General features: G+C 39.9%; 1 protein-coding gene across 2 annotated transcripts in view; it reads right to left on the bottom strand.

The window, feature by feature from the left end:
- The window catches only part of TECRL (trans-2,3-enoyl-CoA reductase like), a 63,792-nt gene that overhangs the window by 16,939 nt on the left and 22,508 nt on the right, over positions 1-24,345 (bottom strand). Inside the window, exons 3-4 of one of the 2 annotated variants that reach the window (XM_061355271.1) lie at positions 10,181-10,225; positions 8,916-9,004 (exon numbers count right to left, since the gene is read on the bottom strand). In XM_061355271.1, coding sequence (XP_061211255.1) covers positions 8,916-9,004; positions 10,181-10,225 — 134 coding nt within the window. Of the gene's footprint in view, positions 1-8,900; positions 9,005-10,180; positions 10,226-24,345 lie in introns of both variants that reach the window. The other variant, XM_061355270.1, reaches the window with a different exon arrangement.

Below are 24,345 nucleotides of genomic sequence, written 5' to 3'. Positions count from 1 at the left end.
TTGAGGATCCGTTCATTATATCACTTTTACAGATGCTCAAAAACCCTACAACATTACTAAGATACTAGATCCTGCTAATATATTTTGCAAAAATGAAAAAAAAAAAAGATTAAAGAAAACCCTGAAAAGAATAATATATTGTAGTTTGTGGACAAAAGAAATATTATTTTATAAAGAAAAAAAAAGCATTTATTTAAAACAGAGCATTTTTCTTCTGTAGAAATGTAAAAAGAATCCAGTATTTGAAAAAATTTACTTTTTCTTAATCATCTTGTGGGTCTGCCTAGATTATTTTGATGTATTTGGTACAGGCAAATACGGTGGTCCATAGTAAAAACAAAGATCTTTTCCTGGAGGAGCTTTACATTGCTATTACAGTGTACATAGCCCAACAGAATTTAACTGCTGAGCTCATCATAAACTCTCTGAAGAAAGAAAACAGAAGATTTCCCTATTTTTTCCACATCTGTACACTCTATTGTATATCTTGCATAATGTCCAGTTCTTTTATCTTCTTTCTCTTCTCTCCAGTGTCTGGCATTATGTATGCTACATACCTCTTTTTCTTAGTGGCATAAAGTGATGTTCTTGAATCAAACCTCTCCCAGGCATGAGCTCATTACAGGGCGGTAAGCTCAAGCTTCTTTAACTGTCTCAGTTATCAGGTCCTTAGGGAACTGATTCAGTAATATGTAAACTGTAAACCCTACTACATAAACAACAAAACAGACTGGTAATATGTCAAAAGAGAGCTAAGGTGGGGTCTCCATCATTCAAGAGAAGATGAGACAAATGGGAAAACAATACAGGATAGCCAATTCGCAAACCAGCAAGGCATCTCATCTTTCATAAACCAGACTGTACATGCTTCTACTATCTGTATTTAAGGCAAGGTTCAGTGGGCCTTTGAGCAACCTATTCTAGTGGATGGCATCCCTGTTCATGGCAGGTGGTTGGAACTAGATGAGCTTTAAGGTCCCTTCCAACCCAAACCACTCTGATTCTATGATCCCTGTTAAAATAATCATGCCAGTAACACTTTGCTGAACTGAGTAACAATTGGGTCAGGAATTATAATTCCAGACCTTATGAGGCAGGGGGTATATTTAGGGAGATATGAATGCAGCAGAGGTGAAAGGAGCTCTCTAAAATTATTTAAGGGAATGTGAGGTGAATTTTCTGGCTGACATAGTGCCTGGTACCATCCCAACAGGCCTGCTACAGGGAATGGAAAGGGTTTTGATGTGGGTTAATAGTACTGTGTGTACTGTTTGGAAAAATACAGAAAAAGACAAAAAGAAGCTATAAACAGAGCGGGTGGAATGGACAGAGCCTGAAAAAAATTCCAACAGAATCTTTATAAATGAATGGCCTATGGATCAGCAGTCTTCACATAAGGGCATCAGCTAATTACTCTCTGTAAAGTTTACAACATGCCCTTTCAGTAATACCACACAACATACCCTATCTTGTATCATGTTGCCTTTTGGCATAATCTCACATTATCTCATTTATGACAAGCTGCAGAGCAGAGCTGAGGAAAGGCCATACAGTCTTTTCCATACTCATTCCCTCCTGCAGCTCTTTCCATACCATGTAGGGTCACTTTCCCAGTTCATCGGTGCTGGCTGTGATGTTTTCTATTCCACTGCCAACAGGTTGTCTGGGTTCATGCAGGGGAAGAAGAGGGCATGGTATGAGGATGACACTTGCAGCCAGGACAATGACTTTTGGTCATTGCCTGAAGCTCTCAGCACAGTGAGAGATACAAAATAACATGAGCATGTCCTGGGTAACTCTGGAAAAACAAGTGCAGTATATAAATTATATATCAGACAGAGCTCAGTTTCTCTGATAAATGTGAGACATAGGCACCAGTTTCAGGTCTGAGCCAGGGTCAGACTGAGACAGTAGGTACTGCATAAAGAGCAGCATTACTGATATCAGACAGGCAATTACTATGTGTGAGTGTATGCCGCACAGCTGGGATTTCTGAGAAACCCAAGAGAAACAGGCAGTTGAACACCCTCAAGTCTCCAAATCTTATTCAACTTTGCATCTAACTACCATAGACTCCCTTTACAATCCCAACCCTAAGTGCTCTTAGCTAATGATCATTAAGAAACATTATTAATTTCTGGAATAATTTCTACTTCATATGCTTTGCTACCTCATTAAAGCCCATATAGCTACCTGGATAAGATAACAGCATAATTTTAGCAGCACCTCTTACATCTTCAGCTCTTTAAATTTTGTATTTTCATGTTTGCAAAAATTTGCAACAGCAGCAGCTCTTTTGCATCAGATAGTGCAAATCTTAAGGGCTGCTTAAATATTCAATGATTTTTGTTCCAGTTCTCAGGTAACTGGCTAACCCATTCTAAAAACTTAAATAGTGCAAGCAGGGGCACTCAGAACTTCCCTTTTCATAGTATTTCAGGCTGCAGCTCAATATTTACTGCAAATACCAGAAATAGGGATGGATTTGCTATAGGATTTTATAGGAAAATTGCAGCTGACTCAGGCCAGATAGCGGAGGTGGGGAGTGAACAGTGATGGATACTGTTTGTCCCTGATCCAGGCCTGTGCTCCCTATGGGTAAAGGGAGGTGAAATCCCAGCTTCTTTCTTCTTGTATCTTCTCCTGAGTTGTCTGAAACCACTGGTTTGGCATCAGACCACTTCATACTCTGGTCAAGATTCTTCCCTGGGAGCACAAGCCTTTTCATGTTTCTTACCCAAAATGGAAAACAACTGCAAATTGATTAATGCTCTTCTCTTACACACACATATTATACACATTATATATGCAAAGCACTCAAGTTCTGTTTGTAACCAAACACCAATGTGAGTTTAGATTTGCTGCCAAATCTCTACAGGGCTTTGACAGCATTTTGAAATCTGTCACATAATGTGTATCATTTTAAAATGTATATTTATCATCTGCTATGTAGATACCTAAATGAGATAGTTCTTTTTAACACCTGGCAATTATTAATAACCTCAAGCAGCTCTTCCACATTGCCTTTCATCTAGAAGCCTCAAAGCAATTTGCAAAGAGGAAAATACTATTATTTTCATGATGCACATCTGGAAACTGAAATACAGAGAAATTCTGTGACTTGTCAAGGTCAACAGACAAGCTATGCAAAGAATAACAAAGGGGTGCCTGGTCCTCTCAAACACTGGTTCAGTCGGTGTGTCAGTCTCCCAAACACTGGTTCAGTCTTGTCTTTGTGCTCTCTTTACCCCCAGTATGAGACTGGGCAAAAATTTCCCATACAAAATAATTTTGACAGGCCTATACATTCTAGAGGGACTAAAACTTCTCAAATCTGTGTAGATTAACAAATAGTCAACCTCTCTAATTACTCCACATACAAATAAGAAAGGGTCTACACTTATAAGCACCTTACATCAAGTAGCTCTTTGTTTCTTAAGTAGCAGGAAGGGTTTAAACATAAAATTGTGTATAACTGAAGGAAACAGCTTTTTCTGTTTATGCTTACTGAATTCCCTCTATTTACTTTTTGTAGTTGAATTCGTAAAAACTCAAGGGTATTACTATAAACACACATGCATGGGTTCTCCAGCCTGTACTGTGTTCAACAACAACTAAAGCATTCACCCTTCAGAATCGATTTTCCAAGTAGCTCTTTAACTCTCTTTGGCGCCTGAAAAGATGACACATCATGAGCTAGTGGCATTTGTTGCAGAGACCAAGAGAAATTATGGCAACACTGTTTTTCTTATCAGAAACAGCGTCTGAGGAATCCCAATTGCCAGCTGGGCAGTTTCACAGTTCTCTTCCCTTATCAGTTGACTTCATGCTGCCACTGGGCAGTAACAAAGAGCCAAAAGTACATGTGGCCCAAGGAAAGGCACAAACAAGGAAAACCATGGCAAGAAATCAGGCAAATGCAAACTGCTGTGTCCTGATAACTCTGAAGGTTGAAAATTATTAGACTTAATCAAATAAATAGTTAGACCCATCTTGTGTGTGTTTAGTTTGCCTCTGAGAAAGGTTATAATGCTTTGAAAGTTCATACCATTTGACTGGCATCAGCTCAAGACTTGGCCAGCTGTACCAAGGTAGAGAAACACTTACTGTGTGTTCAAGCAGAAACCCCTGCCAAGTATAAGCTGTTAACTATAAAATGGAGGCACTCTGTGTTACAATTGTAGTTGTGAAAGGTGCTATAGAGGAAATAGTGACTTTTTTTTTCCCTGGATATCATCTTTTATGATCAAATTATCTATTGATCCAAAAGTTCTAGCAATGAAAAGCCACTTGGGGATTTTTCTCTCTCTGACACTTTGTTGTTCTTTAGCCAGTCACAGATCTACACAGAATCACACATTCTGTTTATTTGGCACTTCTGTTAAGTTTTTCATGTACCCACAATTCCCTGAAAGTGTTACTCAATTTGTAGGATCCTGTTCCACAGCTGTATTTGAATGCAAGCTTTGATATGTAGTCACTGAGAAATACATTCAGTGACATTCTCCACTGACACATCTCACAGATCCTCTGTTTTCTCTCTCACCTTAATGCCAAATTCCTTCCAAAGCAATGACCATACGAGTTTCCTTACATTATCTTCTTCACACTGGTCCAGTAGTTTGCTGGGACTCCCAGCCCCCCCACTCCTTAAATTTCCTCAAATCCTGTCTTTTTTCTTCTGTTATAATTGTCTGTACTTCTACATCCTACTGACAGGTTACTGAAGTCTCTTTTTCCCTTCCCAAATTATGGGAAACATATCAAGTTGTTCCCCATGGAAAGCTTGAAGCTGCCCTCAGGATAGAGAAGATGGAGAAAATCAATCTGCAGCAGTTTGGCTGCCTCTTTTTCAAACCCATCAATACTCATTAATTGCTTCATATCACACTCATCCCTCTGACTTCATGGGATTGTTCTACATTTGCAGGACCAGCTGAATGAGCTCTGCCAGCCACAGTCAGAGAAAATTTGTTCCTTCCCTATTCGCCACCCACTCACACTCACAGGACAGAAGAAAACTGGTAATTGTGCACCAGTAAGTGGGAGGGGAGAACCATATTGACCCAAACTTCCCACAAGAGGAGAGGTTCACCTAATTATTCAATACAGTATACACTTGCCCACTCTGTACACCTACTACACATAACTGCAAAACTAATAAATAAAACACAGATCTCTTGGCGTGATCATTTTCCACAATGTCTAACTCGGTATCTGAACGGGACCTGCAAGGATGACATAGAGGGACTCTTCATTAGGGACTGCAGCGGTACAACAAGGGGAAAGGGCTTGAACTGAAACAGGGTAAGTTTAAGTTACATGTAAGGAAGAAGTTCTTTACTGTGAGGGTGGTGAGGCACTGGAATGGGTTGCCCAGGGAGGTTGTGAATGCTCCATCCCTGGCAGTGTTCAAGGCCAGGTTGGACGAGGCCTTGGGTGCCATGGTTTACTATGAGGTGTCCCTGCCCATGGCAGGGGGGGTGGAACTATATGATATTAAGGTCCTTTCCAACCCTAACTGTTCTATGATTCTATGATAATTTTACTTTGCCATCCAGAAGGGAACAGGCTAATTAGTGAAAGCATGGATTTTCAGATTTCAAAGATGTTCTTGGGTTTAAATAAATATTAGTCTCTACATTTCTAAATCAAGCAGAAGCTTTGAAATGGAGCAGTTCTGCTGCCAGCCTGAGTATTTTAAGGCTCTCAGGAGTCAAAAGTGTTTAAGCGATCTCTAATTTTAAATCATAGTCACAAAAAATATTTACTGAAGTACTGTTTCAGAATTAATCTTACGAAATTCACAGACTTGGCGATAAAATATATTTTTCACAGTTTTCATATTGTTGTCTTAGTTCTATTTCAATCCTTCTGGTAGCCTTCCCGGGTAGCAAGTTGACAACAGAAACTGGTAAGTCAGAAATTGCAATCGCTGCTCAAATGAGGGAAGCTTTAGTAGAAGTCTGAATTTGATCAGGAAGATTTTTCTTTTTTTCTTTGGACTACAGCAGCAGTATGCATTCTTAGCAGTAAAATGCCAGCCATGTTTTCAGAAAGTCACATGATAGGTTGCAATATGTGAAAAGAAGATGTCTCTGGCAAACATGCTTAGGCCCAAAATTGAACAGAGATTAAAGGTAAACCCCGTTACTCCAGTGGTGGGAAATTCAAACACTCCTGGCGGTACAATCTTTACAAAAGGTATATAGAAATGATCTATAAGCTCAACTTTCATTAGTGTATCTCCAGCATCATTCAGTAAACCTCAACTATCCCCTCCAGGTAGGGTAAAGTAATGGTGAGTCTTCTGCAAAAAGTAAATTATGTGTTTCCAGTAATATTTGTTTTATAAAAGAGAAGGCAGAGCAGAGAGGAAGTTCTAACAAAATCCATGATACTAAGCAAACGATTCTGTTTTGTCCCTGAATTTCTTTTTGGAAATGAGCCATGAGGGTGTTCTTTCTTCTAAAAGAGCCAGGTGGGGTTACATTTCTATCCACATTACCCCAGGAAAGGGTAACTTATTCTCAAGAGATTGACAAGCAATTGCTCCAGTGGAGGAGGACTATAAATCTCTCACCCTAGTTTCTCCTCCTCCTCCCTCAGAGCAACCCAGCCTCTAGAGCTGAAATCTTGTCAACCAGTCTCAGAACCCCTAGTGTCTTGTTCTCAAGTGTGATCTCCAGTGAGGTGACAAAGCCCTATAAGACCCACCTCTATGCTTAGTTTTCTCCTAGACAGATCGTGCCTAATGTATCAACCTCTGGAGCACTGACATATTGCCGTGTCTTTCTATGTGCCTATTTTTGGAGTTCAGGTCTGAATGTGGGCCTTTGTGCCTCAGTTATCATTTTGCTAATGAGATAAGAATATTTTTATTCTGTGCCTCACTTATTTAAATGTCAACCCTTTAATTCAGAAGCATCCCTCACCATGTGCATAAATCTGATAAAGCATCAAGGGAAATGGAAAAATGGGAGCTCTAAGCACAGTAAAAATAAGAGTAAAACTATACGTCCTGTGTACAAATGCATTCTTAATTGCTATTGTTAGAATACAGTGTTCTGTGAACTTTATTGCTATAGCTAGCTATCATAAAAATCTCTTGACTTTTTAAATGATGTGGCTAGGAAGAAGATTTCTGCCACTGAGAATGGAGACAATTTTGAATACAGAACAGAATGGTATAAGATGAATATTCAGAAACTCATGAAGTCAACTTGCTGTACACACAGATCAAATCATAAAAAAATGACTAAGCATCCTAGTCATAACTGCACTATTTGTAATGGGATATTAAGCTTTAGTTATGTTATTGTCTTAGGCTACATAAGCCACAAGGAAAGGAGATAATAAATAACGTTCTTTCAGATTGCTTAATTGTAGAAAACAGGAGGTTGTACTACTCACAATTTTGCTTTGCAAGGAAATTCCGTGGCTGAAAGGTGGTGAGATGGGTTGGGGGGGAAACAAGGACCCAGCTAGCATTAATCGGTATGGGAATCACTGGGGTAAAATCTCAGCCTTGGTAAGCTCACAGACCTCTACTGAAATGAGTAGGTCACAGTGTGAACAGCTCTAACTCCACTGAAACAAACTACCTGTCACTACCTGGGGATTTATGTTTCCTAGTTCACAGTGACCTACTGGAGAGAAGAATCGGTAATATCATTTGCAAACTGCTTAAAGACCTGACACTCACAAGCTCTATCCCTATGGACACAGCTGAGGAAGGGCAGTGGGCCTGTTGTAGCCCCATGTGAGCAGGGTGGGATCTGTGGGCTGCCTGAGGGAAGAATCTAGTCATTTGTCCTACAGCCATGATGCCAGTTAGCAGAAACACACTTGCAAGGAACTAAAGGAATTGCAAACAATTAATGGTTTGTTTTCCATTGCTATGAATGGCTTTAATGGCTTACAGAACCTGTAGTTCTGTCTTACTCATGTTTCTCACTGCAGAAATTGGGAATCTCATTACCCAATACACAGATGTGGGCTGTGTGTTACTCCAACTAATACAGTACATGCAAACTACAGCAAAACCTAGGTGAGACTAGTAGTGAGACTACTTTCAGCTCCACCCCTTATGCCTGTTTCAGAATGTTGGAAAGGTTTCTTCGTCTCCCATTCCTTCACTGTCCTTTCAAACTCTTCTGCTGTTGGGCTGTGAAAGACTTGAATCTTTCATTTCCTTCTTGCACAGACGAGCCTGTAAGGTTAGAGTTCCCCACAACCTTATCTGAGTGGAACATGTTGCCTCTCCTGTCAGCCTGACCTTCCAACACCTGCTTAACAGTAAAATAACTGAAGTCAAACTGAGAGCAGAACTAAAACAGACAGGCATGGCTGCCCATAGCAAATGATACTGTTTTACACAGAGATTCAGAATTCTTGTGACTCCTGAGCCTGGCTGGGCATCTTCTGCTTGGAATCCTTGGCCTCACCACTCTCTCAAAACTGTTCTTCAGGTGATCAAAGAGTAAGACATTCCCATTCAATAATTTTCCTGCATTAGTAACAGGGTTACCAGAAATCCATTTTTTGTTTTTAATGTATTTCCACTTCAAAGCTGAGGAGCCTTGGACTGTATTAATGCATTTGGCTACAGGTCCTGCACAGGCATCTAAACCCTAGATATGCTAAAACTGGTTTTAATTTATGCATTTTTTTCCCCTCAGGCAATATTGTTATGTCCACCTTCTAATATTTAATTGGATGTCAGAGTTAGCACACTGATAACTTGGCTCACCGTCCACTTAATTCTGGTTTGACTACTGATAAAGTAATTGCACCATTTGACACAGGGAAGGGTAGGCTGAGGAAGCTGGAGTAATTTGATGCTAAAACACACTATGCATTAAGATGTATCATATTGATTGCTACAAGTACATACTTACTGTGGTCCAACCAACCTGCTGACCCAGGTCTGTAAAATACAATGTAATGATGGAGGAAACAGCAAGGCTTTGAATGCTAATAGAATCCTTCAAATAGGGCCCGTCTGTAATGACAAAAAGGAAAGGGAAGATGGAAGGAGCAACAGGCATTCTTTCAGAGGCTGAACATAACACACAGGCTGCCTTGTAATGGTCAAGGTGTAGGCCCAGCTTGTATTCTGATTTATTTTGGTGGCTTGGTACTTATTCTCCAGGTTAGCAATTTGTAACATTTCTGTTAGAGTTATTCTGCTCTCATTATAATAAAAACATTAGGCTGACATGACGTTGGGCAGCAATGCATAGCAGTTGTTATGGTGCTACCTCTATTAATCTAGACCATTAGAAACATGCCATGGAATCACAAAGACAATTTCTTAGAGCACTTTTTGTTCTGTCTTGCAAGACTAATGGGAAAGTCAGTGTTATGCGGTGTCTCTCTCACTGGTATCTTTTCCTGAACCATTTGCATTCTCGAGCTATTTTACTATAGGTGGCACCATCATGATGAGTACAGTTTCTTGGGCAAAGGCCCACAATCCATGACAACTTTTGTAAGCAGCCTGACCTCGGCAGACCAGATGTATAAATCTGAGCACTGCACTGATTTTCACAGTATTCTCAGGCATCTGCTTCCAGTTCTGATGGATCCAGAATGTGCACACAGAGACATAAAATGGCAATTTTTTTAATAGAGCCAGTAAGCTGGATATTGGGAAACCCCAGCAGCCACTTTACGCATTGTGTCTCCCTTTCAACATATGTTGTTGAAAGTCAGTGAGGGTGCTAACTTCCACCAGGTGCTGAGCTGCCGTTTTCTACAGCTCTGCAATGCTGCGCCCACAGAACAAATGCCACACAGCCCATTTCCCACTGTCATGTCCACCAAGAACTGGTGTACTGACAAAAATGCCAGTTGCATCTTCTGATGAGGCTTGAGCAAGTATTGAAAGGGATAATGCAGTGAGTGAGGGAAGTGAGTAAATGGTTTTCAGACTGCCTTGTCTTCATTATTTGATCGTATACTGTATCCTGAAGCATTTTTACTCAGTGGTTATGAAAAGCATTAGATTCCATTATTAATGAGAAAGTTAATAAGTTAATCATTGATATCAATTAATGAAAAAGTGCTGACAGTTCACCTAATAACACATATAGAGAGAGCAATATTGTTAAGAGGAGAACTTGCCAGAGGATTAGTAATGCATTAGGTAGCTGTATTCAACCATATGAATACTTACTGCGTTCTAGTTGCAGGCCAACACGGGAAGGGTACCACTGGGGACCTGTTAAAATCACAAAGCATGGCGGATAATTTCATGGTAGGGGATCTAAATTTCTTTTTCTATTAGTATTCTTTTCAGGTGATTGCTACAAATGTAAGGTTAAAATAAATCCTCTCTTTTAGTCTCAGCTATACAAGGAGAATAGAAGAGAGCTAGGAGGAACGCACAATACACATACAGAACCAGAAATCCTCTCTCCCCACAGGAGTGTTGGAAGGGCCAATCTCTATGCTGAATGCCCCGTCAGCACACACACACACAAATGGGTGTGTGTGCGCACCACTGTGAAATATAAAGAGGACCCTATTTATTAGTGTATTTGCCAAAACTCTGTAATAAATGTGTCAGTTGCACTATCACCACCCCCAGACATTTCTACTGCATTTTCTTTATTTCCTTTGATACACCTTAGGGCAATCAATAGCCTGTAAAAGATTTGCTTTGTCTTTTCAATTCAAAGTCCATGTGAAACTGGTCGAATACAGTCACATTTTTTCTCTAGACCTGCTTTACAATTGTTACTATTCCTGTATATCAGTATTCCTGTACCTTAAACAAATGGAAAAAAAAATTCTTCACAATGACTGTGAACAGACATGGGAACATTTACCCAAAAAGCTGTGGGATTTGCTTCCCTGGAAATACTCAGGCTTCAGCTGGAGAAGACCTTGTGCAATCTTGCAGGTCTTGAAAGTTGGCCTTGCTCTGACCAGGAGCCTGGACCAGATGAACTCCAGATGTTGCTTCTACCTTAACTGTATTTTGGGTGATGAGGAGAGATTGTTGACCCCACCAGCTGACAGCTGGAGGGGAAAGGGAGCTTACAGAAGTAGGGAGGAAAGGGAGTAAGGAGGAAAGGGAGTACACAATGTGCACTGTACCCACTGTGCAGTGGCACTCAGCACACGCTCATTTCAAAATCATTTGGTCTGAGTTTTGTAGGTAGGCAGGAACAGGCATTAGATGAACCCATGAACCAGAGCTAATGGTAGGAGGCAAGATATCCACCAAGTAAGTCACAAACATTATTTTTTCAAGGTATTACAGCAATCCATGGCTATTAAAGATAACAAAAGGAAGATAGAGAAAGAGCAGCTGTCTGACTTGTCAAGGAAGATATGATTTGCTCCAGGACAGGAGACATCAATAGTTATTTGGGAGCCTGAAATGCAATGTACTTGCGTTAAATTGGAATCTTCTCCTCAGCTCTCCCCTCCCCATATTACAGTATGTTTCAATAAAAGCCAATTTACCTGATCCTGTGGCAATGTGCTTTTAGGTATGGCTCATAATCTTCACAAGGGCAAACAGAGGTTGTGCGTTTCAGCATGTCATCACGCATTTCCAGTCCTTTAGCCTCAGTGCACCATTATGTTCAAGCATACTCAAAGATTTAGACAGATGGAACTGTGCCTTTGCCGCTGCTTGTCTGCAGTGACCTTATTATCACACTACTGTGTCTCTCTGGTTTCCAGACTATCCTTTGTGTGTTGCCTGTATTTTGCTGGAGGTATTTGGAATTAGCTGTTGGGATATTCCTTCCTAGCTTTTACTATTGGTGGGGGGCCACTAGCTAACATCAGGTGGAAACGATATGCAAATGGAGTAGGGGACAAAGTCCAAACACATCCCTTTTTGTACATATCACGGGTTTAGTCTGAAAATGAAAGTTTCCCACTTTCAGTCTTTATGGCAGCAGACTTTAGCAAGGCTCTTCCTAAACCTTAACTGTCTGGGTTCCTGCAAAAACCAATGTTGCTTTCTGGAGAGAAGTGTGACCACACTTTATTTCTTGGATCTGAGACTCATCAGCCTGATGACACTCATTTCATAGAGAGGAAACCTCACACATTCCTAAACATCAAAGATTTGCCTATTCACCACTTGATATCAGCAAGCCAAGGGGACTGTGGCCTCACTTGTCAGCATTTTTCTGCCTTCTTCCTGTGACTGAGTGTTTCCTATGGGGATCCTCCAGAGCTTTCACTAGGACAGCTCTGGATTTTTGTTTGGCAATGTGGGAAGCCATTCCAATCCAGCCTGGCTCTGGCAAACACACATTCATTTCATTCCTATAGAAAAAGAGCTCTCCTTCCTTTTAATAGTGAAAAGAAGCCAAGCATCTAATTATCACCTATATTAATTCGTTACTACCTGTCAAAATAAGGGGTTGATGGCTCTCTTGGATATCTAGAGGCATCATTTGGCAGATTAGCTTAACCTGCCATCAGCAGGAGTATAGAAGTGCATGTGGAGAGTGCATGCTCCCAGATAGGGTAAACAAGTACTCACTAAACATAGACACAGATGCAGTTGCATGCAGCACTCCAAGGCTCCTCTGCACTCCCACACCTGGCAAAGCTCCCCTCATTTCCAGTCTGGAAGGTTTCTCTGGAGAGTTTCTCTTTTGCAGATGGTTCTTTTTTTAGTATGGTTTACTTTCCAGTTTATTCTTATTAACACTTTCCATTGGTGCCTCCTGCAGAGATTAATGTCAGTCCAAGAGCATGGCTCACTGAGTTTATCTTGTATCTAAGATCAGACATGTATTATTATTTACTTTCTGACATTGTGATAGTGCATCAGAGCTCAGTCACATGGTATTGAGTAGGTCACATCCTGTATAGTTCTTGAGATCAGCAGAGCTGTTCAGTTCCCTTAATCAGGACTATAGTTTTGGCTATGTATTTCACACTTGGAAAAATTTGCAAAAATAATATTTCAGCCCACTTATATCACTGACCAGTTTTCACTTGAAAAAGCAGATACAGACTTGACCATAAAACAATGGTTCAAACTTCATGGTTTAAACAACAGCTCTATTTAGCCAATATTATATTCTCTTATGTTTAGACAATATTGTGGGTCCTCCATCACATTTCTTAGATTTATGAGTTTGTGTAGAACAGCTTCGGACCCTTTCTTTGCTGTGTGTTTGGACAGCTATTGAAATGTCATCCTGGTTTTCCATCTCCTATTTGATTATTTCTACCCTTCTGACTTCTCCTGATGTTTGTCTTGGTCTTTTAATACGGTCACCCCTCAACTTCATGCACTTAGGCACCTGAAAGCTTTGCCCATTCCTCACAAAGTCCTTGATTTTAAGTGGCATCAGCATCATTCTTCTTCACTTAGCAGCCTGATGTAGTGAAAGATGTCCCTGCCCATAGCAGAAGGGGCAGACTAGATGATCTTTGAACATTCATTCAAGTCAAATTGTTCTACAATTCTATGATTCATACTGTTATGTTTCAGACAATGTTTATTCCATGTGTACAGGCTTCATTTAGTCCAGAAGTGTAAGCAATTCATGATAAGTCTTAAACCTTTTACCTTATTCCATCTTCTCTGTTGGAAATCTGTTCCAACTTTGTGGAAAAACTCCATGCGTTTACTTAAAAACTGTTAAAACATTTTAATGCTAATCCCTTTAAAGCATCATCATTTTTCAACATAGGAGAGTATTTTCTTGGAAAATGACTCAATGTTCACTTTTAATAATTTCTTTTAAAAAATGGACATAAGGAAAAATTTTTAATTTTTGATGGGTCATTTATTGTACTTGCGACTATTTAAAACAAAAATTAAAACATAATTAAACTGACAGGATATATAAAAACTGATAGCCACCTTTAATTTGACCATACACAAGTATGAAATCACCTGTCAATACTGGATATAAAAAAGATGATGCAGTGCTATTAAATAACCATACAAATGCTAGCTACAACAACAGTATCTGTACCATGCCCAGCTGCCAATACAGCTATGGAAAGATACACAGAAAACCAAGTTCTACCAGTCCCACTGCTCACACAGTTTGTTTTTTCACTGCATCTACACCAGAATTTCAGTAAACGAGCTGGCTGTCAATCACAGGAGCTGAGGACAGTTTTAAAAGCCCATATGCAGTTTTGAAAGTGTCCAAAGGTACTTTCTATCCACAAGAAATTCAAACTGAGCTTCATGTGTGCTCCACTACTTAAATATCACAAGAGATTTTGAAAATTTAACAACTAAGAAATCTAAGTACTGGATACTTTCCAATGGTTATGACATTGAAGGGGTCAGTCTAATTTTTGTCAGGATTCAGAAAGAGCCTTCAATAAAAATTCTTTAGCGCATTGCCTGTTCTGTGGTAAATTACAAAAATGCACATTTGTCAGAAAGTATTTATGAAGTTACATGAACCTGTATGACAGCAAAGGTATAACACCTCTCTTAAAGGTATAAGACCTCTCTTACTGGGTAGTTCAGTGTGTTCCTTAGAACGTGGCCCTGCAAAAGCTATTCTTCTGGGGAGTAAGAAGCGTAAGAAATGCAAAACAGAGTTGACAGACACAATTTGTAGATAATTAGCAGACTGACTTTCCATGATCAGCTAATTTTGTTATCAGTTAAATTGTTTGCTTCTCATTGTATTTCAGCACCCATGCATCTGCAATGACAAACAGCCTTAAATAATTACAAGCAATACTCACTGTGATATGAATAGGATGATATGAACAATAAAATAACTATAATCATTCATCAGCAGCAAGTTTAAATTTGTTTTCAAGTTTAAATTTTAAACTTTTTTTATTTTATTTTTTAGTTTTTAGTTTTAAAGTTTAGATTTGCAGAAATACGGACAATTCTGTGGACCACTGAAGCACTAGTATCCCTTATATGATCACAAAATGTGACACGTTAGCTGAGAAATGTAACAGCATTTGGTCATGTGAACTGAGCATGGCTGAAATGCATTCCCTCACTTTAATCAGACGTTAGTTTTTATATCTGTGTAGCAATAAGAAGAGGTTGCTAGGAAAGATTCATGTACCAGTATATGTGGGGATGGTGTCTTTAGACAGGAAAGCTTCTGAGAAAATGGGGATAGAGATATTGCCATGCTTACAATTATAACCTATGCTGTATTGAGGTTTGCATACCGTTTGCTGTGTACTGAGCTGACAGCAGGAAAAGTGGGATGCTGAAACAACTTGAAGCTGTTGCTTTCTGCTTTTATTTGGAAGAAAAGGCTGTCAGATTTATTGTGCTGTCATTCCACTTGAGTGATTCCTGAGCATGATGGTAGTAAGCAAAACACACCTAAGAACCACAGTAAAACTAAATTGGGCCATAAGACCAAGAAAGAAAGTATCTGAAGCTATTACTTACTATTTTTGTCTTCACTGTAATAAATGACAGCCACTGACTACTGCAATTTGAATGGCTGGCTCACTTTAAGAATTGCAGCAGCAAGCCTGGGGGAAGAAGGTCCCACTCAGAAGGCCCTTTTTGGCCACACATCTAAAGATGTTTTGTTGCTTTGAACCACAAATCACTCAGCACAATCACCTGGGTCTCTTTTTTTCAGGGCTACTGCTGAGACCCCAGCTCTAGCCAGGCCTTCTCCAGCTACCAGACAGCTGTATTGTCCTGGCATCATACTGAGCTCCTGAGCCCAGATGTGCTTGCAGGGCCACCAAGTGTATGCTGCTTCCAGCTCTCACTAAGCCTTGAGGGGACAGGATTGGCCTTGGGAAGTGTCATGGTTTAAAACAGGCTGGCAACTAAGTACCATGCAGCCTCTCTCTCACTTCCCTCCACTTCCCCCCCCCTCTTATGGGAAAGATAGGGGGAGGATAAGAATTTGGAAGAATGTAAAACCCACAGATCGAGATGAGAACAGTTTAATAATTTGAAATTAAGTAAAATATAGTGGTAATAGAAATAATATCAACAATAACTATACTTATAATAGGGAACAAGAAAATAAATAAGAATTCAGAAAACCCAAGTGATGCACAATACAATTGCTCTCCACCCACTGACTGATACCAAGCCCAACCTGAGCAGTGATCTGTCCCCCCAGGCCCACTCCCCCCAGTTTATATCCTGGGCATGACGTGCTGTGCTATGGAATACCCCTTTGGCTAGTTTCATTCTGGTGTCCTGTCTCTTCTTCCTCCTGGCTTCTTGTGCCCCTCCTCACTGGCAGAGCATGAGCATTGAAATGTGCTTGATCAGAGGAAGCGCTACTTAGCAACAACTAAAACATTGGTGTGTTATCAGCATTGCTCTCAGACTAAAGCCAAAACCCAGCACTCCACCAGCTACTGGGAAAAAAATAACTATCCCAGCTAAAACCAGGACAGGCAGGTATTTGCTGGATCCGGGATCATTTAGCCAGGCTGTTGGTGTTTTTTTTGTAGAAGGACCTATAATGTGGTATATCAGAATATTTAAAGAGCTGTAGCAAAGTCTTGAACTAGATCCATGTTTTTTATCAGAAGTCAATGAAAGGAGCAATCCAGTGTTCAGTAAAATCTCATCAGGGTACTGAAATGGATGATGACTTTAATGGCTCCATACCCAGGGACAAATAGCTTTTCTTTGTCAGCTTTTTTTTTCTCTGAGTATTTTCTCTGATTTGTTTAATTTGTAAGGTTTCCAGGGAAGATCTCAGATGAACCAAATTCATCTGATTGCATTTCATTGGAAAAAACTTCTATAAATGCCTGAACAACCTGAGGAATAGAACACTACTTCCCCTCCCCCCCGCCCCAGCCTTTTCTTTATCACGAAAAAGAAAACATCTCAGACTTCAGCTATATTCTGATTGGGCAATAATGGAAAAGTTTCTTGAGAATCAGCAGTTTTTCCTAATGAAGATCAATTTTTATTAGTGGTAAACAGAATATTATTTGTCATTTAGAGGTCAATTTATGTCACTAGCAGATTAAGCTTTCAATTTTCCTTCTGAAGCAGCTTGACACTGAAAGCAACTGTGGAAATTCAGACAAGCAAAAAGCATCAGAAAAAAAGCAAGAAAGAATACAACGTTTAGATCTGTATTTTATTTTTTTTCTATATTGTTTATCCTTCGTACTTAAAAAAAAAAAGAGAGAGAAAAAGAAAAATCCAGCCATGTGCATTTCAATTTTCTGTGTAGCTTGCTGTAGAAAGTATAATTAATTTTGATCTTTCTATGTGGATTTGCATTTAAATGAATGTGCGTGGGCAAGGGAAGGGAAAGGGAATGAGGCTCACCTTTCATTTCATTAATAACAACCACAGAGAAGAATACAGAAAAACGAGTAAACATACTCTGACAAGCCTCAAGCTTGAGGCATCATTCCCATAAGGGACTGTCAGTGCAAGAAGGTGAGAGGTGCTGAGGGCATCAGGCACAGCAGGGCACAGCAGCCGGCCTGGCTCCCTGCAGCGTGGGCTTTGTGCTGCCTTTGCGGCACTTTGCGGCATTGTTACTGTGGGGAGTGGGGTGGTGGGTGGCGGGCAGGTTGGTCAGTGAAGCTGGACTCTGTGTAACGGGTTTGGGGATTCTTTTGACCAGGGATTCCCAGGGAGGACTGTGTCCTGTGATCCATGCTCTAAAATAGCACACAGTCTGCTTTGTATTTGCAGACAGTTACGTTCAGGCTCTGAAATGCCAACCCCAATTAAGAGAGAGGTGTGTAATTTATGCCAAACCAGGATCTGTATTCTGGAAGTTATCTTTGATTCTCCTGCCTCTACATACAGGTTTGGAAAGGGAAACAAAGATAGTTGTTGAGGGGACTGTGAGAACTCAAGGAAGATTCTTTCCTAAATTTGAACTCTGTCAGTGAAGCCTTCATACAAAGAATGAGCAGAACATGAGAAACTGCATGTTAAGGAGCATACATTTGCCAAACTAAATATGTATTCCAGGGACTAAAAGTATCCTTCCTTCTCTTATCTGCCTTTCCATATTCTATCATGGGATTTTTAAAAATGCAGTTTAATGTTTGGTAGTTTATTAAATCAGTTGCTGTCTGTCCTGAATCTTTAAATGTTCAAATACCTTTACTGGTATGTCAGTAGCTAACCCAGACAAGGGATTCAAAGGCAGCAAATCAGAACATTTAAACACAAGTACTTGACTATCCTTGTGGCCTCAGAAAACACAAGTAGTAAGATATAAAGGCCTGTTTTAAAATCTTGTTTCTTTCAAATCTTTAGTTCATGTTCAGCCCGTGCCAGGTTCGGAGAGAACAAACAGTGCTGTGCCTTGCAGTGTTTCAGATAAGGCAGTGTTTCAGAACACTGATAACACAGGTCATTGCCTCCTCACTTCAGAAATCAGTATCCCAACTCTAGTTTGGATACTAGCTCAGCACAGGTGCTGAGCACATTTAGGTAACAGCATGAGGGGCAGAGAACAGAACTGGCAACGCCACTGTTATACCCTGCACTGCGTGCAGGCTTGGGGCTCTGCTGATTCCAGCATCAGAAAGTACCCTGCGCTCCAACAGTCAGAGCTGACACAGCAAAATGGCTCAAAAGCTCATTTGTGCCTCCACCATAGGTGTACTGGGCAGAGGAGAGTCCTACCCCAGGCTCTAGCTGTGTATCATTAAAAGAGTTCCTTAGTCAATTAGCTACTAAAACTTGCTAATGAAGCATGATTTTCTTTCACTATTTGACTGTCCAGGGGATAGCACTCTCTCTAGCCTCTAATCTAATCAGGATACATTCCCTTACTAACCCCAATAGCAGTGTGGATTTTCTATCTAATGGCCATACCAATGCCATCAACAGTTAGCTGAACACATTTGAACTGACGTGATTTCTTCCTTAGTGCAAATTAACTTCTCATAGATTCATTGGTAAATTTACCACATTGAAAATTAATCTCCACTAATACCAGGGCTAAACTGTAGTTTCTCCACAGGCAGTGAAGAAAAGGTAGCACAGATCTGCCCTCCTTTGGCAGCAGATAAAACATTAGCATGAAAGCCAGAGGCTCAGTCATGTTCCCGTGTCCTTCCTGGGAGAAATTATTTGGGCTGGTTTAATTCTCCATCCCACCATATTACTTAGGTTGAGTAAAGGCTTCAGGGCCTCAGAAACACTGCCACAGGGTTTGGGAAACTGCCTTTCCCATGCCAACTCTGCAATAAAGGACAAATAATTTTCCTTAAATAAACAGCAAATATGTTTGATTCTAGGTCACCTCTTGTGCATGCTGTGGATGATGCTCTAGCCCACATGGAGAGCACAGGACACACCATCCAAAGCTCTCCCAGTAGGAGATGAACCCAGGCAGGCTGTCTGCACATCAACCGTGAGGCAGCCATGTAGACATAAGTGTAACATGCTTAAAATTGCTTTTCCACACTTACACAGTCATGATCACTGTAGGACTTGGTTATGGCGATAGTGCTAGGTGAATATGTTCATTCTCCTACTTGAGGGATGAGATTTCATCCCATTATATACAGCAAACACTTAATGGCTTTTGAACACCTCTACTACTTTTCCTCTGTAAATGTTATAGCCACAATTCATCTAGACTGTGAACAAAAACTTGTGCTCTAATGGCAGAATATAAAAAAATACTGTCTTCCCTTTTGTATGTACTTAAACAGAACAATATGCATTGTTCAAAGCAAATAAATTACTGGCATAACCTTCTCTTTGTTCTACTTCAGTGCCAAAAATTCAGTAAACGTTTTTTTGAGCTAGGCCTTCTTATTTGCAAGCAGAATTGTCTGAAATTTTTCAGAAATATTTTTGATGCTGTAGAACTAGGGCTTCTGTTTCAGAATTCAGAGTTGTTTATGGAGAATGTGAGGTTGTATATTTTAAACACAGAAAAAAAACTAGTATTGTGTTTCATGACTGAAATATTGGTTCTTTTTCAGCCTCTGATTTTTCATGTACAGTTCTCTTTTTAATTTTTCTATCTCCACATTTTCTTTCTAACCACATTTATGGAATAATTTAGGTTATAAACTTTCTTTACTTAGAAGCTTTGGTAACTTCTGGTTGCCAGGCTATGGAAGCTACGTTTGCCTGCCTAAAGAAGAAAATCGAGTCTTGTTAACTGATGCTAGGCATGACTTAGCTTTCTGAGCTGGAAATCTTGATTGGAAAACATTGCAGCTCCTATATTCATTTTGACAGGAAATCAAAAGTATGAGCCATATTACCCCCAAAAAGAAGTCGGAATATAAATGTGCATTGAAAGTGACTAGTGTCTAGATTGCAGCCTTAAACCTGCATCCAACATATGTCATTGCAAAAGCAATAATAAAAGAGATGAAGGAAAAGTTAAGACTTTCCAAGGTGTATGCTTAATAATTAAACAGTTTATCTATAACCACAATGGAGCAAAGTATATATAGAAACAGCCACCCTTCCCCTGGGCTTCAATGCCTGCACCTTTATGTGGTAAATCTTGTTCAGATCACATAGGAAATGTGTCTATACATTGTCACATTCAAAGCCTGCCTTATATCAAGGCATCTAGCGAGTAGTGAATCCAGTGTGCTTGTTTAGAGTTCCTCGATTTGAAATTGAAGTTTTATGACACAACCTCAAAACCTCAGTGTTTTGTTTTGTTGTTTCTTTTTTAAGAGATCAAAAATGTTCCTTCAACCAAGGTGCTGCCATGCAGTCATCTCAGTATAAATTATGACAGTTCTTGGCAATGGCCAAACTAAGTAATGTGTTGCTAGCCTTCTACATGGCAATACAGCAACCATTGCTCTTACCTAATGGGTACAGGGGTTATCTCCAGGAAAAACTAGCTTGTTCTCCTAAAGATGAGCAAATTCCAGAGAAGTCCCTATCCTCTCTTAGCTAGATACTGCGAAGCTTTCTACACTTTCAAGGACCCCATCTATTTGTGTATGTTTCCTTATTTTCAAACATTCAAAAAAGATATCAAAATAATGAGAAAAGGAAGGTAGTAGGTGAAACATTGGGTAGCTTCTATTTCCAGAGTCTTTTGAGGGATCAAGAGATGGCTGTGTCCCTCTTTCAGCAGAGAGGAGATGAGGTGTTTTGGTCCTTCATTGAAAACTTTGAGACTCATTGGTGGGCATAGGAATTAGTTTCAATTTAATGTCAGTTGGTGCAGCATGCTTGGGAGACTGGAAATAACCAAGCTGGAATACAGAGGTAGATGCACTAAAGTACCTAACATCCATTAGCAGCAATCAGAGCCAGGCAGTGGGCAAGAGGAGCCCACATGAGCACAATTTGTGAATGAGCTGCAGATCCAGTATAATTCACATATCAATTATTTCTATGGTGAATCATTTCCAGCAAATATATTCAATATCACTGCAATTTGAAGGCAATTTAGAAAGAGGTGGAACTCCCCTCTACTACATTATTTTTATTGTGAATCATTTGTTCAGCTTCTTGTCTTTGATGCATTGCTTTTATTAACTTGAAGCAGTGGCAAATATCAGGTTTCACTTGAAAGATTTCTAATTTTGATTGTTCCTAGAGCTTATTTCCCCCCATGCCAAAACAAAAAAATAAACAGGCTACAAATACAAGAGAGAACCCACATGAAAACAAACGCAAAACAAGTCATCATCACAGGGTGACATCCTTCACATTCAGGTTTCAACAGCCTCCCTTGCTTTTGTTCTGCTTCCCTGATCCTACCTCCAGAACTGCAGATACTTTTTATGTCATACCTCCTGTCGGCCCTGTGGAAGCTGGGGGCTTCAGAAGCACAGCCAGTGAAGCCATGAGGCAGAGAAGACCTAGTGAAAAGTCTGAACTTAGCAGCTAAAGCTGCTGCCTCTTCTCTAACCTAGCAGAGGTGACACCATGGACCTTGTCATTTTTTTCTCTCCCAGAGCTTTCCAAGAAGGAAAGCTTCCTCTTCCAGAACCTTTCCTCTCATTCTGGCATGGGAGATTCTCTTCCTTTCTGTTATCTAGAGCCTGTTTGCTTTCTTTCACAAGAAGTTCCTGGGACATTTAATGCAGACCCAATTCATGCAGTTCCTCATAGGAGAAACTGCTGGATCCTTTTGTAAAACCATCTGCCCAACTTTGGTGTCCAAAAGCACAGGGACTCCTATGAAAATCCTGATAGAGATGCAGAGCACATTTAAAGGCCAGAAATGGTCTTGACCCTGCTATAATCAACAGGCATCAGTTCTTTTAATGGACATGAGATTCTTTTCACAATCATGAAAACCTGCTGGGGTTTGTAGTGTCTTGAGTTCCTTGAATGAACATTAAACCCACACGAGTCTGGTGGTGAACACCAAGTTACTGTTGGAAGTCTAACTGTCCTTCAGCAAAAAAATGTAATACCCTCATTTAAACTGATGTAGAAGCTGTTTAAAAACCAAAACTACATTAGCATCTTAATATTAATAGTTCAGTATGCTTTAATTCTTCATTTTACATGAGACTAGATATTCTCTAGGGCCTGGATTACCTCTACAGGGCCTTGCACTACCCTTTTCTCAGTTGAGCCATAGGCCCTAATATAAAACCCATTCTAAATAATAATAGGCAATTCTGGTAAACAAATTTTGTTGTTTCTCATTTAGGTCTGTCAATTAAATCTACTGCAAAAGCAAGAAAAGCAAAGAATCTAGCTATGAAATTTTCTTTTCTTAATGAGGCATTTAAATAGCATCTCACATTTGTTCTCTGATTGTTTACATAAGATGTCATTTGTGATGCACTGTTAGAGCCCTGTAAATCTCAGCCGGGAACAATATCCCAGAGAGCAGAAAGGGCCAGTTCTGCTTCAAGCTACATCTCAATAGATTTGCTGCCTTTTCTTTTATTATGTTGCACATCTGAAATGTTATCTGTAATCCTGCTAATGAAATGCAATAACATCAGATGCAGCAGCTGCCAAAATAAGAGAAATAATGTTCATTTCCATTAAAGTTTTTGAATTGATCTTCACTTTTTCTATTGCTGATTTAAAAATTTATGGGTTTTTTTTCTGAAGGTCATCTTATTTCTGTGAACATTTAATGGATAGCCTGACTTTTGTGTTTTAGACACCCTTCTCCCTCTGGCTCAATAGGTCATTTGGCATACATTTAAGTCATTCTTTGTCCCCAGTGTTTCTTATGGGATCACAGCCAAAACAGACAAAAGATCCCACGGTGGATGAAAGGCAGACTAATAATTCTTATTTTATAGATGAGAAAATGAAGCTCGAAAGGGAGCAAGTGTCTAGCACACAACTCATCCCAGTCAATATCATGAATTCGACTGGGTTTCCATCAATTCTCAAAGACCTAAATCTTAAAAATCACACTCATTTCCATGTAAATCAGGAGGCTTCAGAAATCTCAGTTGGTCTTCTGGCTTTTATTGTTATCTTTAGAAGACCAAAATGTTTTAAAAATCTGACCCTAAAAGACTTGCTTAAGGTACTACATTACTAAGTGCACTGCTTTTAAACCACCCAGGTAAGCCAAACCTTAACTTTCGTAATTCACTACATAAGGAGAATGTTCTTTTAACCACATACACATTTCAGAAAGCAAAACTCCAGGGATATGTGATCAGATGCTTTTCAGACTGATTTAACATCTCTTTCGCTAAGACCTTTAATGAGATTCAAGTGCTCAGCAAAAGTGAATGCAGGTGTCTAGTCTGGTGCTTGCTCTCATTATTAAGTCCAATTATGCTGGGAGAAAGAAGTCAGACATCAGCACCCAGTTAGAAATGTCTAAATGCAACTTCTGGGCTTTGGCAGTGTCAACAAGAGACACATGAGTCAGGGCTTGAATGGGAGGGTTATGACCACAACTCAGGATGCAAAATAGTGTCTGTGAAGTGCATGGCACCTTCTGGAGGGCTTCCCAACTGTCATTTCAGCTGGAGCATTCCATTCATTGTCTGTCCCTTTTGAAAACTGTCCAGAATTGGTTTTCTGCAATTCCAACACAGAAGGGGGTGGAGGGGATGGGATGGGAAGAGAGAGAGATTTTGGAGTCTAAGGTAAATTTTTAGTCACTTTGAAGATTAAAATCATGACGATAACTCAGTTTGTCTTTCTTCTTTTAAACTGTGTTAAGTCAATGAAGCCATTCCCATTTCCTGACTGGCTGTTACAAAGTGAAAGTGTTCCCAGCTTTCACAGGTGTGCTTCAATTATTTTGACAGCTAAGTCATAAATTCAAGGTACACAAATCTATATCAGAAAACTCTTCTATTTTCTATGGAGAGATTTGCACAGATATGCCACAGATAAGCTGAGAGGAGGTCATCCTCCTGATACTTCCTCCTGTACAGATCAGAAATGAAGCCTGCTGGACAAGCTGGCCTCTTGGCTAAAGCAGCATGCCAGGGCAAGAATTTAGGTCTCTG

This window comes from Neopsephotus bourkii, unplaced genomic scaffold (genome assembly GCF_033783945.1).
Source record: "Neopsephotus bourkii isolate Nb327-2 ecotype Australia unplaced genomic scaffold, CSIRO-AGI_Nbou_v1 NB_787, whole genome shotgun sequence".
NCBI lineage: Eukaryota > Metazoa > Chordata > Aves > Psittaciformes > Psittacidae > Neopsephotus > Neopsephotus bourkii.
This window is presented reverse-complemented; position numbering and strand designations above follow the sequence as displayed.